Source organism: Dreissena polymorpha, chromosome 13 (genome assembly GCF_020536995.1).
Source record: "Dreissena polymorpha isolate Duluth1 chromosome 13, UMN_Dpol_1.0, whole genome shotgun sequence".
Taxonomy (NCBI): domain Eukaryota; kingdom Metazoa; phylum Mollusca; class Bivalvia; order Myida; family Dreissenidae; genus Dreissena; species Dreissena polymorpha.
The window spans coordinates 61656967-61678549 of NC_068367.1; the positions used below are offsets into that span (position 1 = coordinate 61656967).

The following is a 21583-nucleotide window of genomic DNA, read 5'->3' on the forward strand; positions in this document are numbered from 1 at the left end:
TTTAATGGGATAAAGTGGAGGGTCCGCACATTCTTCAGAGTTTTCTATTGGTATCATGATCGTTTTAAATAAATAAGTATTTTTTAATGAAAGTGCAACCGCGCGTTTTGAATATGTCCCCACACTGATCCGACATTTTTCTAACCTTTCAAACGCGCGGTTTCACTAAACTGGGTCGCGTGGGTCATAAGCACCGTGGATACTGTACCTGCCAAATGTGACAAAATGCACTGTAGACAGCGCGCCTCTTATTATAATCATTTTTATAAATGTGTTTTGAGACATTGGTTACATTTATGAATTGCTATCAAAAGATGACAACATATAAACATGCAAACGCTCATGTCGAAATATGGACGACACATTTTCTGACAATCTCTCGGAGATATCGTTTTGTAGTGAATCTTTTGGTTGATGTGTTGAAAATTTTAGAACAAATTACGAAGTCCAACCGATGAACACGTTCCCATGACATAAAACAAAATGCAAATTATTAGAGCTCCCAAACCGTGTTTAAGTAAAGATATCATTTCATGTTCATTTCCAGAAAAGAAATTCATTTCTGCGCTGAATAAGATCGGGTTCATGTAAAACAATTAATGAAGTTATGGCTGTTCAAAGCGATGCAATCTGTTTTCGGGTCATTTTGAGTTGAATACATTGTAATATATATATATATATATATATATATATATAAAGAAGTTGATTTTTGTTATAATTTGATCATTTGTTTTTTATTGAAAATGATGTCTACTAATTAATATCATAGCCACCTGTGATAAATTCCATCCTTACTTGGCCCCGCCCTAGGCGTTATATGTGTTCCATATATGAATTTAGTTAACACTTATTATTATCTGCTGCTTTTAGCCACAAGGCCAAGAAGTTTGGTATATGGCAAGTCACATCGTATGCTGGTCCTCTACCATGCTTGTTCAAGGCTTGACCAGAGAGTCAAAATGATCCGCCCTGGGATTACATTTCTTCTTATATGTAACTTGTGAAAGCTGAAAGCTATCAGAAACTGCAAGAGCCAAAGGTTTGATATTAGGCATATAGCGTGGTATCCTACAAATAATTCACCGAAAGTTTATTGATATTATACCGAATCTTGTATAGAAGACTTCCTAAGAAATTGTTCTGCAATATTGACAGGTGAAATGGTAGATCCATCATGGCAACGACGAATTTTCTTACACGCATGCATGAACGCATCCGCACACGCGCACACACATATATCATTAAGGTTATTGTTAAGATGTTAAGATAAGACATTCAATGATATCGTCACTGAAGAAGTAATTTCTAACCTCGACGAAATTGCCGTTTAACTTATACGATATTCACAATTAGCTATTGTCAAAAATAAAATACGGTGAATCTATAACTTCAAAAATAAATCAAAGCGCTATAAGCTCAGAAGGCATGGAGCTAGATTAAGTGTGCTTGAGAAGTATTCACCGAATTTCTTTCTTTGTCCGAATTTCTCCCTTTGTCCGAATTTATACGGATTAACCCTAGCGGTTGAGTGCAGTAGCGCAGAGACTGTAAGAAAAGACAATATTGTTGTATATACTACAGTGTACATAGACGGTGGAGGACAACACGATACTTGTGGTGGGAACGATAACCTTGTGTTCAACTCTACAGATCTTGTAGAGGTTCGTCTACATAGGCGGTGAAGATATACAACAACAACATGGCCGCAAAAACTGTTATTGTTGGCGTCAAATAAATCACTTTCAATAGCCTAACATAGCTTTTTATTACACAATTAACATATCAGGAAACACTCATACTTTCTTTGTAATACAAAAGAAAATCCACTTACCTTGATAAAGAACGGTGTACAAATTGTGTACTTTGTCTCACGTATAACTTTTCGCGCTCGATTTGCGCGCTCGATCTGCGCAGTGAAATACCATATCCGGTTACTTCGTCTATTTCCGAGAAAGATCGTGAATATTTGCGGTTTTTTAATTTTTTTTCTTGAATGTCTTGTTAACGCAAACTAAAATAACACTATTTTAAAATATATTAATAAATACCAAATATAAGGTCTTCAAAAAATGTCTCAGAAATTTTTTATTCTTATTGTCTCCGTAAACATTCGTATCTTTTTGGCCTAGACCGTCAAGTGAGGAACTTATTCTCGCATAAATATGTAAACAATGAAAATGTCGTAGCCAATGCTTAGCAATTTTGCTTCAATAATATTTGTTTACACTTTTTATGACACTGTCATGTTATATAGTGATGTTCTGTATTTACAAGGCGGGTTATTGAGATCTGCGAATAACTACTTTAATTGCGCATGCATTAAGTGGTAAATCGGAGTTTTGAAAATTCGTTTTTTGGCAGCCAGCCAATTCTGATAGGCTCAGATATTGGTATCATGAGTATGGCCTTGGGGCTACGCCCTACGCCAAAATAACGCGGAATAAAAACAATATTAACAAAGCGTTGCTTTCAGCTATTTGACATGTGCCGGTGTTATGATTATTTTATTTTCTGTATGTGTGATTCAACGGTGTTATGATTATTTTATTTTCTGTATGTGTGATTCAAAGAAGTGTTAGGTGGATACACTCGGTAAGAAGAAGGGTTAGACAGATAACGAAGATAACGAAAGTTAAGGAAAAAAAACACATCAATATCAAAAGAACATTTCCAGCTTTACTTCTTTATTCGTTTTTATTATTTTCTATGAGTTACAACTTCAGCTAACACGAAACCATGTTCATATCGTTACTTTATTAAGTAATACCTTCATTTGGAGTAGAACACTATTATTGATCTTGACATACAGGCAATAAATGAACATTTACGTGTTAAATGTGAATAAGGTTATACAATAAAAAAAGTACATAGTTAAAGTTTAGACGTTACAATGTTGCATGTCGTACAAATATATATTTCAACACATGTTAAATGTATTGATACCAGCTCAATGTCACTGTTTCGAAAACCATCGCACACAGAGGTGTGTAGATATTATGATGTGCAACGTAAACGCTGGGGATACCGGACCATCGTCGCCTGAGTACGAGCTAGAGTCATTAGGAGGCTCGTACGCACCTGAAAACATAATAACAGTTGCGTCAGTAGTGGACAAGCGGTCCCATGTTAAGATGAGAAATAAACACAAACATGATCACACTGTTCCAAAAGCCAAAGCACCTAAGCTGAGAGAAGTATCGCGCTAGAATTTAATACCGTTTCTCTAATACTATTTATATATTAATCGACCTAAAATTTCAATATTATCACATAGCATATAGTAGTTTACTATAAAGAGGAAAGAATCATGAGTTTAATTCTTGATATAAGCTTATCAAATCAAGTTTCTCTTTAGGGAATGATAGCGTAAAATTTAATGAAACCTGCGTCACCCAATGTTAACTGCACTGGCTTGCTTAATTTCAAACATTTAAGTAAGAAAGACACAATCTATATTGTGTATATATATTAACTGCAAGTCAGTTTTGATGCATACTATTTTTTAAAGAGATATTCGCTTAATAAAGGCTAATGCCACAAAATATGTATATTATGAAATGAAATTGAAGACCGTTACAAAACCTATCGCTATTTTCAAGAGTGACCGGTGGCTATACAGATTATTATGTGAGTTTTGGATAAGGATCAAGTTTATCATGCGAGGCTTAGAACCGAGGTAGCGCGAGGCTTGTCGAGCTCTAACAAGGTACGAGCCGAGCATGATAAACTTGATCTTTATCCAAAACTCGCATAATATTCTATATACCATATTATTTCCTCCATATGTTTCATTAATAATTATCAAATTTCGCATTTTTTGACGATTTTGTTTTTTCGCAGTTGACAAAACAGATTTTCGAATTTTTGGAAAACCCCAAATTTGATCTAAATATAGCGATAGTATAGAGCTCAAGTTTATACGATCGTTGTTATACTAGCCTTTTTCATCTGGTAATAGGATAAATGTAAGTATCGCACTTTCCAAGAGCTTTTTTTATTGCAAAAGTTTACCCGTCTTTGTAGTTAGGAAGTATGTCTGCTGTGCCATTGTCCCGGGAGCCTGAAAATTAAGTCCCAGTGTGTATTCTGTCTCTGGGTTGAGCCCAAGAATGTCGAAGTGATTACTGGTACCCGGCGTATAGTACATATGAAGTACGGCTTCTCCTTTTGCGGTCTGGGGAAAAAAATCAAACATAAGCACACAACAAAATATAGTAAAGACCACGCGTTTGTGTTCACAGGTGGTTAGCGTGTGGCTATGATATTAATACGTGAAAACATAATCATGAATGATAATCATATTATAACGAAAAATCTACTTTTCTGAAAAATAAATTCGCTATCAAATATATATATAACAAGGTATTCAATTCGAACTCACCCGAAAGCAGGGTGCATCGCTTTGAACAGCCATTACTTTATGAATTGTGCAGCGATTTTCATGAACCCGGTCTTTTTCAACGCAGAAATGAATTTCAACAAAAAAACAGCAACACATACTACATACGCTTCCAGTAATTAAACGTGAACTCTGTCTCGCTTGCCGATGATGTTATCACAAGGATAAAAAAACATGTGTTATTTTCCCTGAGATACGTTCATATGTTATACAAACTGATCATTTGTTATTTATTTATTGTATGTGCTTTTTGCGTAGATGTTATCAGTTATATTAGATTATTTACTGAGGCTGATTAATAATTCGACCATTTTATTTTGGTTTACGAGACAGTTTGATAAGTAATGTTCCTTTATTATTTATCAAGACATAATGTATTCCTGCATTCTGGATGTTAATAATCGAACACACTACTGTGAATATAAAGAACTGTGTGTAGTTTAATTGTCGCAACTTTTTATGACTGATATTGAACACAATTCTGGTTATATTTTTAATTATATTTAGATAGCATGCCTTTCCAAACTTTATTTTTCATTACAATCATATAAAGCTTTGTATTGTCTTATCTTGTCTCGATTAATTCGACATGTCTTTTAGTCTTGTCTAAGTACATCTGATATTGGGTTGTATGGCTTACGTTGACACGTTTTGTCCATTCAAATAGTCATGGAATCAATGGAATAACAAAGATTGCCGTGTGTATTATCTTATAATTTAAAGAAGTACGTACAGATTTTTTTAAAATAGACACCAAAATAATAAAAAACACCTAATTAAATAATATTAAAATGCATTTATTAAAAATAGAAGCGTAAGAGGATGTCAATAAAAGTCATTGGTAGTTTCACTAAATCACTAAATTATGTCAAACGACTGGGGCATTACACGAACATGATTGGAAAGCGTAGCGAATTACCTTCCTGGAGAGAATGATCAAAATGTCTGCTCTTCCGTAGCAAGATTGTTTCTCTGGCAAATTCCACGTGATACGAAAGCCTGTGTGAGTCTTGGTTACTATGCGGGGATTCTTAGGACCGTCATCTAGAAGATCGAGTTTCCAATAAATCTCTACATTTGACGTGAGTATAGCTTTGGTTTGTATTTGTTTGGCAGTGTTGTTTATTCAAACAAAAATAATTAGTCTCCACAAAAAGAACCGATATCAACAATATACCATTGTCACATTATTTTCATGCACATTCCGAATCTGAACATGTGATGTCTTACGTACCAAGAATGTTTGTGGATTACGTTATTAATTGTTTACTGCAGCAATATATAATTATTAACACCATTAATTAACTTACATTTCTCCAGACCCAGCAACTTGTTTACTGGTCCTAACTGCAAACACAATTTTTATAATCGTAACAGTTACTTATTTTACGTAAAATGTTGAAACATGTATGTGTAATTAAAAACAACTGCATATATACATGCTTAGACCTGCTTGCCTTAACTGCAAAATATTCTACAGATATCACAATACAAAACACGATATATAAGAATAATAAGTTATTCTATGTTCAAAGTATTTAGTTTGAATGTTATAAAACAAAACTGTTACCGAAAACATATTTTCACCATATACTTTCTTACAACATTGTATAACTAAATTAAGATGAAGCGAAAATCTCAATGGTGTTTGTAACAAAAACATGACGTGAACATTTGTTTGTTTCACTTCAAATGACCGATTCTAAAACGAACACAAACTACTAAGTTTTGCAGTTTTGGTAGTTTATTTTCCATACATGAAAAGCTTTTGTTGTTGAAATTTCTTGTTATTGTGTTTTAGTAAGGTAACATAAACCAAACATAATAGATAGATAGATAGATAGATAGATAGATAGATAGATAGATAGATAGATAGATAGATAGATAGATAGATAGATAGATAGATAGATAGATAGATAGATAGATAGATAGATAGATAGATAGAAGATAGATAGATAGATAGATAGATAGATAGATAGATAGATAGATAGATAGATAGATAGATAGATAGATAGATAGATAGATAGATAGATAGATAGATAGATAGATAGATAGATAGATAGATAGATAGATAGATAGATAGATAGATAGATAGATAGATAGATAGATAGATAGATAGATAGATAGATAGATAGATAGATAGATAGATAGATAGATAGATAGATAGATAGATAGATAGATAGATAGATAGATAGATAGATAGATAGATAGATAGATAGATAGATAGATAGATAGATAGATAGATAGATAGATAGATAGATAGATAGATAGATAGATAGATAGATAGATAGATAGATAGATAGATAGAGATAGATAGATAGATAGATAGATAGATAGATAGATAGATAGATAGATAGATAGATAGATAGATAGATAGATAGATAGATAGATAGATAGATAGATAGATAGATAGATAGATAGATAGATAGATAGATAGATAGATAGATAGATAGATAGATAGATAGATAGATAGATAGATAGATAGATAGATAGATAGATAGATAGATAGATAGATAGATAGATAGATAGATAGATAGATAGATAGATAGATAGATAGATAGATAGATAGATAGATAGATAGATAGATAGATAGATAGATAGATAGATAGATAGATAGATAGATAGATAGATAGATAGATAGATAGATAGATAGATAGATAGATAGATAGATAGATAGATAGATAGATTAGTTAATTAATTTATTACAATATATATATATTGATTGATTGATTGGTCGCTTTATTTATTTATTTATTTCACTTATTCATTCATTCATGTATTCATTCATTTATTCATTCATTCATTCATTTATTTATTTGTTTATTTATATATTTATTTATATATTTATTTATTTATTTATTTATTTTTTATTATTTAAACGTACATTGATCGTTGCAGATGTGCCCAACATGGCTTGGTTGTATGCCGTCACGTTGACAATAGCAGACATTTTGTCTAGATAAGTCCTTCCCACCAGCATCCAACAGTTGTCCAGAAACACGGTCTGGCTCGACAGGAAACACACTCCGTCCACATTACGGCATTCTGCATCTTCGATTGACTGCAACGTACACTTATTTGGTTTAAACCTGATTATTTTTAGCTCGATTGCATCGAAGCCTGAGTCTTATTGAAACGCTATCGAGTCCGTTTTCTGGATAGAACCAGTACTGTGTGTCTTTTGGTGGAGATCTTAATGCTCCCACAGTGGGGATCAAATCCGTGCCCAACACCCCACCCCCAATCGCTAGGCGGACAAGATATTCACAACGTCTTGGCGATATATGTGGTTTGAAGTTGTTTTACAAAACTGCACGGAACCCCGACTGTACAATAATAATTTTATTTGATTTTACTTACCCGAGTATTTGATTCTATGATAACATAATACTATTGAAGAAAAATAAAATGATATCTTAATGATAAATTTAACTGGACAATGTATTTACAAACTTTAATTGTATCTGTAATATGACTTCTTCTCCCAAACAAAATTTCACCCCAACATTTTAATCGTATTGATTTTAGCAAATAAGCCTACACCGGTATGGTGGCACTTGCATGTACAAATCAAAGAGGGGCAGTATGTTTACTATATGTTGCCATATTATTATTGACTTGGTACACAAATAAAAGGTAATGTTAGATTTCAAAGTTGTTAAAAGCTGTTTCAATTGAGTTCTCATCCCAATGTTGCCAGATGTAGAATTGCTGTACACCTTTTTCATTGTTGCAAAATTGTTCGGATTTGTCCCCACAAATATATCGAAACCGATCATATGAACGCCGCTATCATTATCAGAAGCCGAGAATACGACCCTGAAAGAATGTAAGTGCATGTGTCGTAACTTTTTATTTATTTATGCTGAACAACGATAATTATCATTTCGTTTTGTACCCGCATTCACAGACCCATCCTCAGACTTAATTAGTTGGATAGTAATATTGAAATTGTTCTGTTTCAACAACGATGCATTTGTTTCAAAGAAAACTTTGGCATCAACACATTAAAAATTGTAAAATTTGGACGCCAAAATTTGTTTTCGGTATGGTTTCTGCTTGCTCGGCAAACTTTCGGCAATCGTTGAGAATGCTTTGGAACCGATCGCTATTGACTCAGTATCTTAGAAAAGCCATCCTCTTTATGTTTTAACCGTCCAACTCTTTACATTTGAAAACATGACTTAATGATATGCCAAAGTAATAGAGTAAATGTAAGTTATTTAGCGGCACTATCATTTGTTTTTCAATTTTGTGTTACTTATTGGTTATAAATATAAATGTTATTTATTCTAAAGGTATTTAAGATACATTTATGACAGTTTGAACATACTTTAACATACTTATAACATACTTAAATCAGTAGACTTTTCTATTTAGAGTGTTCGGTATATAACTAAACCAATATAATTACTTTGAACTATATTTGTACGGTCCGTTTACAGTATTAAGTTCTACTTTTGACGTGTAAGCATGCAGACGTGGTTTGGAACCATCCACCTTGATGATGGTGCTGTCCGCCCTTTGATTCCCCATTAAGTCTGTGGCTCGAACCCACACTCGGAGTCGGTCTCCTGAATAGACGGATATAAATTGTGATCAAATACCTAGGTAACGCGCGTTAAAAATATGTACAGATATTGTAGAAATGCTCAACGAGTGCGACGAATATGTTAGCATTCCAAATTAATGTTACATCTATGATATATGATTATTGTTACATCTATGATGTATATTTTTGTTGGATAAACTAGTTTTTGTTTAACGTAATTGTAAGTTATTATACTGAAATATAAAAAAATGCAAAAACAGGATATGTGTTTGCTTCTGAGGTAATGCCATGACTTAAATTTGTCAGTACAATAAGAAAATAACAATTTTCATGAGCGCTTTCGCGAGTGAAAATATGCACATTTTCTAAATTAACTAGGACAAACTTAACGGTATTTTCCCGCATGCGAATACATGTTCTTTTTAATGAATGTTTTTAATTATTCTGTACATATTGTGTTATTATAATACGATTTAAACCCGTTCTATTTACTAATTGAACAGTTCACAAATTGAAAATCAAAGCTCCAGCGCCAAGTAGGACACAAACAAATGCGCCGGATATTTCAAATTTAATTTGTGGTAGCTGCTACATTTCTTACCAAGAGACAAAATGACCACGGACGGCATGTGTCAGCAGTTTAGATCCGTGCAGAAACCATGCATAAAAATTATGTATAAACATTTAACCCATCTATGCCTAGCATCTAGAAAAAAGACCTTGGCAAACAGCGAAGACCCTGATGCGGCGTCTAATCTGGGTCTGCGCTGTTTACTTAAAAGAATATCTTTAAGAAATATTCTAAATATAGAAATAAATATACTAGACATCCCTAATTTTTTAAATGAATTTATCCAATTAGAAGAATGGGAGAGTCCACTCAGCATAAATGGGTTAAAATGCGGCATAGGTTTAGGCAAAGTGTTAAGAACAAAGAGCCATGGTCACAGTATGGAAACGTTAACATTTATAGTACTATTATTAAGTACTGCTTTTTATGTTTCGCACTTTTTTATGATTTAGTATGTTAAGTGTGACACGAATTTATTAACATTCAAACTAATTTAAACATTGCCTGAATTAGTTTCTGGTCAGCAAGTGAGTAAGATATAGAGACTATATCCCCGATAATTTTCAATGTTTAATCACGTAGCAGTTAATTAATATACCGGCAAGTCATAAATTAACAGTTTCTAACAGAATAAATGCTTCCAAAACCGCCCATGACAAAATGTGAAAAACGTCCTGAAATTATGGTTAAACTTTGATGCTAATGCGTTATTTTAAATGTCCGTTTTTCCCCATTCGCCGCACCTGCAATACGTGTTATAAGGTTAAAGTTTGACTCACCATCTTCCAAAGGTCTCTGAGTAGAAAATGACTCCTTCAGGGATATCTCTGTCCAACCTAAAATGGGCTGCGTAGCATCGACTGTCTGCACAAAGACAATTTCATACTTGACGATACCGTGAAAGTTCGGGATCGCTTTACGGGTTAAAGGCTCTTCGTTGTCATCCAGAGCGTCTGCTACATATCTAGAACAAAATTCAGAGGTCGTGATTGCTTATCGTAGCTATATAATATGCATACAAAACATCAACAATACCGGCTGAGATTGTTTTGTTTTTTAGCGTTTTGGCGATGATTAGAGACGGGATGCATATAAAACCCGTTATAGACGACAATATTATAATAAAATATGTGATTACCTTGTAAGTGTTAATACATTCCAGATAGTTAAGTTTGAGTGATGATATTGATCACCACATGGATGTGATGATAAATTGATTTTGTTGAACACAATACCATTAAAAGTAATATTTTAACTTAAAAATCGGGCATTATTCGGCTTCTTTCGACTTCGATTTATCGAGTGTACTAGTTATGAAATAGAATACCCTATGGCAGAATAGTGACCTGCCAGGCAGTCCCAAATAGTATATGGACCGAACATGTTTGTGCAGATAAATCATCAATATTTATCAGTTACTATTAACAATATGTACCGTATTATTGTTGTGCGCGAGTTGTCTCCCTGCGGAAGTTGGACAGAGAAAAAAATCGCTTCTTTATACAAAATTCATTTTTATTGTGAAGCATTTCATATAATGAGATACATGTTATATAAACATAACTGCTTATATCACAGACAACACTTTGCAAAACATTGATTTCAAATATAGCATTATTTTTTTGTATTTTTTAAGACGTGATTAATAATAAAAAAAACACACACTCGAGACCTGGTAAACGAAGCGTGCGTTTACCTTACGTATATATAACAAATCTTTGTGTTTTAAAACTTGCACACAGGTTACAAATAACTAACATTCTAGCGGGCACTATTAGATGCGCGCGCATCTAGTCATAGGGCGCTATTCAGAATCAATCTCTTGCACGACGGTTACATTACATTCACCTCTGTGTTGGGCTCAGAACGGACTATTGTCATGATCATTCCAAGCGTTCATCCTTGAGGTTACAGAATACTAAACAATCTCTTGCACGACGGTTACATTGCATTTACTGCATTTAAGAAACCCATCTCATACCATGATATTTTATATCAGTCTTAATTCATTATTATAAAATTGATATGTTTTTTTTTATGTTAAGAAACCATCATACTTACACACGTCGAAGCAATTCCTAACGTCACTCAAAAAAATATGTTCAATTGTTTACATTTGTGAAGTGCGTGGAATGATTCCATCTGCGTAAATGGGCAATAAATTAGTTCCAAAGAGTTGCATTAAAACTCGCAAGTTTTTGCACGATTTATCGTTCATTTAAAAGTCATATTTCTTAATTGAATGCATGCGATCTTAAATATCCAATCAAATATACGTTGAATGCGTTTGTTCGGTTTTATCTATTTTATAGACAAAATGGAGGGCTGAGCCTTTCGCAGAGGTGTATGTGAGAGCAAGGAACGACAACTCTGCGTGGAGATTGATTCAGAATAGCGCTCGCTTACTAGATGCGCGCGCATCTTAACCGGGCGCTATTCAAAATAACAGACCTGTGTAGTTTATATACGAAAAGAAGAAACAAATTAATGTGATGTATAATATGTATGGATAATCGACGCACTCAACATCCGATACGCTCAACAGCGAAACACCGTGACGTCATTTCGCAAAAAGCGGCGCGCTACCCTCCGCCCATACGTTAAGTTATCCGAATATTCTATTATTCTATAAATTCAACGCAATGAGTGCTCTTTGAACAAATTTTAGTGACTTTTAAAATAAAACTCCTAATGCATTAAAACACGGCGCGGGTGTTCCATCTGTCAATAACGACAAATATAAAAAGTAAATTCTATCGGGCTAAACCACTCGGGCCATAAATTATACCATTATGGACAGCTGTCACTGACACCGTGTCTAATTATCCTTTAAATAATTTAGAGATTGATCAAAATGTCACTTTTACATAAGTGCGTTAAGCCTTTCGTAAATGGGATATTGCCTAAATTTACTTTCACGCAATATAAAACCATACATACTGCACGTTATAATATACATCAATGTATAAATACAGTTGAATAATGATATCCATTTATCTAATATAATATGAAATTCTATATTGTTCTTATATACTAACTGTAATTGGTCGATACACATTTAATGAAAAACTACTGTGTTAAAAACTAGGCTGACCTTTGGTATACACACTAAAACAAGAAAAAAAACATACCACATAACTGTGCTGATACTAACTGAATTCAACATGTGTCAATGGTATCTAAGGTATAAAGATTCGCATTTTATATATCAACTAAGTACATTATTGTAGCAATAAACACTTTTCACTGTAAAGCACACCGTCTGCCTGAATTTCTTTAAATTGCACCGGATACTGTTCAATTTCGGCTAGAAACTGGTTTTCCTCGTACAAACGGTTGGGCCAGGCTAGTGACACAGTCACGTTAGTTCCTTCAAAAAATGTTGTAATAAACGACATATTATATTATTTATAAAATAGTAATATCATATTTTAAACTTGGAATTTTTAATATAACGGGCTAGCTACTCTATGATTTAAAGAAAAGGTCATTGAAATATTTAAACACGCGTACAGAGTTCGACAGTAATGAGTTGTCAAAACTTCTGGACGACATGTTTATCATTTTAAAATGTCCATACAAACCCGTGCAATCCTGATGATAAATAACCTTTTTTTAACTGTACTAATTGTATCTTATAATTCGATTATTTACAGAAAAGGACAGTGTAAGATTTATTCACGCTTCAATAGTTTGACCGTTATGAGTTGTCAAAACATCTGGAGGAAATGTGTAAATACTTTATTAGTTGTATATTACACAACTAGATGCAGTCGTGTTCAAATATCTTCTGTAACTTACAATGTATGACATTCATATCTGATTCAAAAACAATCCTTTCGTTTTACCTGTTGACACAGGTGCATGCCATTTATATCCGGTCTCCTCTTTGGCAGACGAAATGTACAGTTTGGCGGTCTTTGTGTTCAGAGTTATTGACGAGTTTGCGTCGTACAACACAAACCGGCGGGCGATTCGTGAGTTGTTAGCATTATCTCGAACTTGCACGAGGACACTGTACAATATGGAAAACATCGTAAATAAATCGCTCATTTGATGACCAGACCAAACATGAACGTGCTTTTTTGTATTAAATATTTGCCTTTTATGATATAACGATCGGATAATATTCCGTATTTAATTGAACTAATTATTGTTTGACGTACGTTCTTTATCAGCAAAATTGAAAAAAAAAACAATTATGTTTCAATATTGCAATAAAAAAATGTTAAATACATAAAATTTGCATTTCTTGATAAATAATACTTAAATTCGTTGGAAGAATATTGGACTAACAACAAGGAGCAACGTAGGCTGCGCTAAAGCCTGACAATGTTTACCTTGCACTCGAGCATATTCCTTTTGTTTCCAAAACAGTTTATTATTTGTAACAACTGAATGTTTTCTTGGACACGATTCCAATGTGTATGATTAGCTGTTAAATGGTCTAGTGATTAAGGTTGTTGTTAATGGATCGAGAGTTTGTGGGTTCGAAAACATTTTCATTTTCCATTCTTAACATTTGTAAATTCGATTTCAATAACCATGCGATTTGCAAGTGTCAAACAATTCTAACAATTCTTTTATTCAAACTTGATGTCGACATAATTGCTTTAAGCCCAAACTCAGGAAGTAATATGAAATAAAACGTCTACACTGTAAACGCTATAAACAAGAAAAGTAAACTTAAACTCAGGGAGTAAGGATTTATATGAATGTTTAAAGAACGATATTGTCTGGCAATATTGAAATCGGTTTATTGACCAAAACATGTTGCTTGACAAGAACGTGTACACCGATAGCACAATTAATTTTTTAATTGAAACTCACCTGTACATGCCTGACCCAGATGGCGCGTATTGAGGGTATTTGATGGTGCCGTTAGTGTGCAGCACTGTGGTAGAGAATATAGGATTAGTTGGCGTTGTCTCCACAAGCCGCCCGACCCTGTTGGGCCCCAGTTTGAACACTTCCATGTAGTATTCTCCAACCCCTGACAAGGTATCGGTCCAGCCCAGCCATCGAGGTATTATTGGTCCCTGAAATATTGACCGATCAAGTCGTTTCTGATCAAGATGAAATGTATAACATATAAAGTAAAGTAAAATCTTTTCAATCTCGCCCCGCTGGATGCAAGCCTGCTAGTGTATTATTACTCAAAGAATCACACCTATAAAAAGCATACCAACACGTGATTGTTTCCCCCTGATGTTGGATATTCATACACAAGTTTTGAAAGGGTACCATTAAGTAAGAAATAAATACATGCTGCCTTTGTTAAGTTTTCCAAGCGTAAGTTATCTTATTTGTATTTATCTTCCTTTGTGTACGTTTCTTAAATTGTCAGAATCGAATACCGCGATGTGCATTTTGAGACGTCTATACATACATTTCTTAAAAGGTCCGGTATATCCAATATTGTAGCACCGAACGGACAGGTTCTTTTATCCACTTCTGAGCAGTGTTTGGGGCCTTTGAAGTCAAATCGGAATTCAACCTATTCAAAGTCAAATGTTGCCTCCAATAAGACAATTGACATTTACTTATGCGCTGCTTTTAACTTTTTAAGCGTGTGGTTTGTTCATATCATTATTTGAAACAATAGTACATAACAGTAATGCACAATACCAACTCTATTAAAATACAAGCGTGTATCTAAATTAACAAGCGAATACCGTTTTAATGAATGAAAGTCCACTATAGTAATTTGTCATGTAGGGCATTGCTTGGTTGTCGATGTTAAAGAATTTCTGAAACCCACCACTAGTTGACCGAAACTTGACTGTCACCCTACAAACAAACATGGTGGTTCAGAATGCTGCCATATATTTAAGTATTTAGTTAATTGCAATATCACTGCAATAGTGAACGTTATTTGTTACAACAACGTATACATGTTGATGGGAACATTTATGACACGCGTGGAATCAAACCAAAACAATTTTGGTAAAACAGCACATTGAATGAAACAAAACAATGACATGATCGATAAATACAATTTCAAGTATGTGTGATACCTAATAACAAAACATTTATAATTGTTTATACATCATTTCAAATAACGTTTGAAACTAAGGGTCTAGAGCTTTATTCATTTAAGCGACATTGTTATATGGCTTAAGCTTAAACGTTCTTATATTTTTCAGAATTTAACTTGTTTTAACCAAACAAGAGTAGAAACATTGAAGACGTACCAGTCCCCATGTTCGATAAGTGTCACAAACTGATCGTCATTGATGACACACTTTGCACTCTCTTCGTATGGGTTTTCTCTGTTATATCCTTCTTTACAGGGGTATTCCTTAAAGTAGCCATAGTCCCGAATTATACCTCCTGGTAACACATGAAAACAACTTCCTGTTTAATCAAAATAGGTTTGTGTTTGTATTTTAAATTATGCTTACTAAAATTCGTATCCGACATGATCATTTATTCTAAAATCTATCCATCAGCTATAAACATTTTTTCAGAAACGTGTTGTTTAATTATATGATGACATTTCTACAACTAATTGTTTCGTAAACGTTTTAATAACGATTACCATTTCCAAATAAACTTGACTAACAAAACAAATAAACTTAATTCCGTCATGTTTACCGAAAAGTTGCATCAAATGGAAACCGGGTTTTGAGTAACTTAAATATGATTATACACTGAAATTACATCATTACCTTGATTAAACATATTAAAAATTCCTTGCTGATAACATTTGTAGAATTAGAATTTTGACATTGTCATTTCAACAAAACATGTTGGAACTAGTAAGTCCAAGATAATGCAGCAAATGAAAACTCTCAAACATGTTTTCTCACGCAAGTTTGACATGCAATATTCGTACTGATTGTACTTAATGGACTATTCGATGTTTATAGCATATAAGAAACAAACAAGGGCATTGCCTATGATAACGCTTATAGAAAAAACATTGTGCAGTAATTTATATCGCGTGAACCATGTTCTACTTTCAGATGCTATATACACGATACCAATTAGATAAAGTGCATTATTGTAATTGCAGAAACCATTTCATTATTACAAAGATTTAAATGTACAATAAAAACTAAATTTAATATTAATATGCATAAATTTAAATAACTTAAACACAACAATCGTTTATCAATTGCACATATTTATACAGAAAAAATCAAGAAAATCACAGCAAATACAAATGACAAAGCTATGATTACCAGCTCTTGGTATTATGCTGACATTGGCGGTGATGATGTTTTGAACTATACCCATTTTGGAGTCGTGGACGTATACCGGACGATTGAGAAGGTTATCAAGGCCATCAAAGATGGCCTTCATTTCAAATTGTAAGTAGTTGAATCTCTTCTGGTTGCTATACAAAAAAGAGTGTTTGTTTACATTTTTTTATCTCAAAACTTTAAGTTTATTTTTCACTTCTATATTTTTCTAGTTGTACTTTCTAATTTAATTATAATAATCTGACCTTTTCAGCGTGATCTACCACTAGTTAAAACATTTTATGGATTTGTGGAAAATTCATGTATCGCCTTGGACCGTGATTTTGGTCTAAACATATCCAGTACAGACCAGTAATATGACATATTAAATTTCTGATGCTGTAACATACCTCCAGACGATGGACGAGTTCACATCCGATACCTCTAACACAAACATGTAGTTGACCCGATTATATGCTCTTCGAATGTCCTTTATTGTCACATTGGATTCGCCAATTAAAGGCCGGAGACGATTTTCTGATTCCTGAACTGCAATCAATAAGCAATATTAATGTCAGAGCCTTGATGGGGGCTTATCGTGTGCTTTAAAACTTTAATTGCTGAAATATATTTCACGTTTAATATCATGCTATGAGTGAATTCGTGCAACTAAATAACAATTTGATAATTTCTCTCTAGCTCAAATGAAAACATGAAACAATAAAGAAAATGAAACAATTAAATAACAAACAATTAAAACGTAATGTTATATTTAATCCTTCTGGCCTTATTGCAGAAAGTCGGGTCTACTTTTAAATCAAATGAATAACCTTATCGTCAGTGTCCTTGTCCAACGGTTAAACAAGTTTAGACGACCTCAATACAATTTAAAACACGGATAAAACTCTGACGAATAAACACAAGACTAGGAATTAAGAAGAAGTAGTACAAGAACAAAAACGATTTAAGCCATTCAGTCAATTGCAGAATCATAATGGTGTCTATGTGTCGTATGACAAAAATCTGCGCAGACTAATGGGGATTTTCAACTACAGTATTTACAACTATTTTGTATACACATAGGAGTTTGCAGTGGTTTAGTAGAAAAATGTTTGCATTTGAATAAGACTACTGTGTCCTTTATTTTCTGGTACTTCTTTTTCTGAGCTATATTTTAAGGCATCATCGCTCGTGAAAAAATATTTCATATGACAACTCATGAAATGATTATACGATCTGACATTGAAAACAACACACACTCTCTAAACCTTACTATATCTTTAAAAACTCAGATAAACAATCTATTTCTGTGTCTTTCAATTTAAAAATTTAAAATGTAAACATATGCATGTGTCCGGGATTAAGATATGATATCTGAAAGGAAAGTCTGACGTATTTATCACGAAGCTCAAATGTGAACATAATGCAACATTGAAACTCGTCAAATATGCGCATAATTACTGATAGGTTTATCTTACAATTGATGCAACCATCTTCCGTTTTATTAGAAGTAAACCCAGTTTAACATTTGCACGTGGTCTGATCTATGCATTCCCCCGGATAGCACGGGCGCTGATAAGAGCACGTTACTGAAAACCAAACGTCAAATGATGAGAAACATCTTAATTTTCACAGTTCCATTTTTTTAGTAAAACAAGCACAACAATAAATGAATGGGTATGAGATATGTTTATAACCCATTATGGTTAGAGGCTTTTTATGTGTTAACATACTTAACTGTGTGCTGTAATAACAAAATCATAATGAATGCATTAATATGTGCATGTATACACAAAAACATGCATTTAAACGTATTAGAAAGTATGTGGTAATTTTTATATAAACGGAATTATTATTTCATCTTACGATTCCAGCAGTATTAGCCCGTCGATGTGCTTGGGCAAGAACACGCATATAGGTTTGTACACGTTCCACCCTTTGCACACGGTGGATTGCAGACGGCTTGAAGGCTTGAAACATAGATAAGTATAGATAGATAACGTTAAGTAGAGCAACTGAAATAAATATCGATGGTGTCACATTTTCATTCACATATGGGCATATTAAAGACAAAATTAATATGATAACATGTTTTAAGGGTCAAATTCTAATTCCTGCTTGCTAACAAACAAATGAAAACATGCTTTCGTTTATGCTCAAAATGCGTATGTTTTTATATAAAAATCAATTTAATCAACAACGATTTTTTTCCGAGCCGTTTAAAGTCAATGTTCTTACGTCTGTTGCAGTTTCGGTTTCCATTTTCGTCTGTCCATCCGGCCCTACATCTAGTGATATAATAATAGTAGGGCTTCCAATATTAGCGCCAGGCGGAACATCCCCTGAAAAAAGATCATTACGGATATATACAAAATGCCAGCTACACCAGCAGGAAAGAAACCCTAGTATAGCATGTAGTTATTTATAAATGGCAAGGAACCAATTACCAAACAGTAAAACCATCGAAATGACAAATGACACGAATACAAACATGAATAAAACTTCGGCCAACGTATTTGAACGGTCAATACCGTTCGATGTGTGTAAAAAGAGCTCCGACCCCACACTTGCCTCACATTATTTGTAAAGCATATACGCGCAATTGAAAGTATTCTCAAAAGTAAATTAATACACATTTATTGAAATTAAATAAAAATTCGCGGTGCTTTTTGTAGCATTTACTTGCATGTCCCTTGATCGTTTTTTGCATGCGCTGCAGACTAACTTGATATCTTTCTTTAACCCACCCATGTCTTAATAGGCGGTATTTGTGTTTCATAAACATATCTTAGTTGATTGTCAAGTCATAATTCGGAATGCGTGTTTTCTTTTGTGTTTTTTTTTGGCAACAAATTCCTTTGTCTTATTCTTATTCTTATATAAAATGTGTGCGTGTGTGCGTGCGCGTGCGTGCGTTCGTGCGTGTGGATGTGTTTTATTACGTATAGTAGTATGGTTTAGGATTAACAATAGTATTGTCATACAGGGAATCTTATAGGTCGCAGCAAGCTTCCAGTCAATGAGTCATCGAAAATGTAGTGATCGAAAGCATTTATCAAAAAATGTTGGCGTTTTCGCAGGAAATAGAATCATTAATTCCATGTAACATACAATATAAGATCTATGTTTACTAAAATATTCAGGTTGATATGTTTTGATTAATATATTTGTGTCTTTTTGGTCTTAAAACACATGTTATTCCCCATTTGGTTGGCTAATTTGGTACTTATTCCTTTTAAATTATATGTCAAGTACGTTGTGTCTAATGTGGTTGTAAGGTTTGCACTATGTATGTCTTAATTTGTAGTAAAGCACCTTTTACTCGCATAATCAAGCACTAGTAGGGATACTTATTTTCGATTAGTGTTTTACAGATAACACGAGAATGATGCAAGTCAATCACTCATATTTAAATTATCGCTGCACGCCTTTGTCTTTGAGTAGTATTTTATTGTTTTGGTACTTTACATCAAAACAATTTATTGCAAATTGATTTATCACATATGCATCTGAGCTTCTTTAGGATCTTGAATTGTTATTTTTGGAGCCAGCAAAACAGTCATGGTTTTGCTATGGCATCATACTTACCACCACCGGTACCAACAGATACAGTATCTCGCCTACCGTTCTCCACGCACGAGTACAGTCTCAAAATTTCTAAAACAAACGTCAATAGTTGTATAGTGAATTTAAGTGCACACTGTCTGTTTTCAGTATATTTTAAAAACTATTATAGAAAAAAGTGTATTATTTAATAAATCCAACTGCCAACATTCTCTTAAAAGTAGACCGCTTTTATCTTTTCTGTTCTCTTTTTTATCTTAAACTTTCTTCGGCTGTAGAGAAAAAAAAACTAATTAACAGCAACAACAACGACAGTAACAAAGCAGGGCTTTTTCTGCACAAGCAAACCAGTTTGAATACACAAATTCAATGCTAATGAATTCACCAAATTACTCAGCGCATACCATTATACCTTCTTAATTTTCCTTAACACGTTTGTTCAAATGCATAAAACATTTGAAGTACTACCAACTTAACTGACAATAAAACAACACGCCCATGGGTTCAAATATAATATGAAGTTCGTTTATTTTTAATCGTAGGTTGCGATCGCACAAAAGCATGATCGCGGAGATTCATGTGTTCGAACGCTTTTGCATGAACAAATATGAAAAACGTGTGTATTATTATTATTATTTATATATTTATAATATATATTTGTTAATTATATTTATAATGATTTTCGAAATATTACAATAATATAACAGCTCGTTAACACTTATATGTTTTCTTGGTTTGAAAAAGTGTTTTGAATATATGATCGTTTAATTGATTAATTTCAACAATAGATCCCATTGACATTAAACAAACATAAATGACATAATGTATGTTTGGTCATTCAAAAACTAGACACTATTTTTTCATAACATTACAGAATCCATCTTTACCAAATTATTAAACTTCCGAAAAGTTTTTCACTAAACAAAGAATGACAAACGAAATTATATGACAATGTGTCGAACTTTGTCTTACGAGAGGGCATATGCATACAAAGCACCAGTAAAGCAAAAAGATTAAGACATCTCCTTTTATTTCTAGTATATTGGAATGAGCCATTGGTAACATCCACTTTTATATAAAACAAAGACATCATAAACATGATGTACTACAACTCAATAAAATATAACTAATGCACTTAGATACATGCAAAGAATTCCGCTTAAAATCCTCGACATTGTCTGCTATATAAAAAGAAATATAATAATAATAATAAAATGCTACTACTACTACTATAACTATTGCAACAAACTACTACTAGTAATAATAATTAGAAGTATTAAATTAAAAAAAAAAATGTCACTGACCCTTGC

General features: G+C 33.2%; 1 protein-coding gene across 1 annotated transcript; it reads right to left on the reverse strand.

Annotated features, from left to right (window-relative positions):
- Positions 1-2801: 2801 nt before the first annotated feature.
- Positions 2802-18716, reverse strand: LOC127855675 (uncharacterized). The gene is made up of 16 exons (XM_052391430.1): positions 18576-18716; positions 18188-18298; positions 17120-17258; positions 16710-16864; positions 15717-15855; positions 15198-15312; positions 14912-15019; positions 14353-14561; positions 10302-10486; positions 8814-8973; positions 8119-8218; positions 7284-7460; positions 5710-5746; positions 5319-5443; positions 4012-4174; positions 2802-3078 (listed from the first exon to the last, which is right to left on the reverse strand). The coding sequence occupies exons 3-16, from the start codon at positions 17164-17166 to the stop codon at positions 2954-2956; spliced, it is 1845 nt and encodes a 614-aa protein (XP_052247390.1). The 5' UTR covers positions 17167-17258; positions 18188-18298; positions 18576-18716; the 3' UTR covers positions 2802-2953.
- Between the last annotated feature and the right edge of the window lie 2867 nt (positions 18717-21583).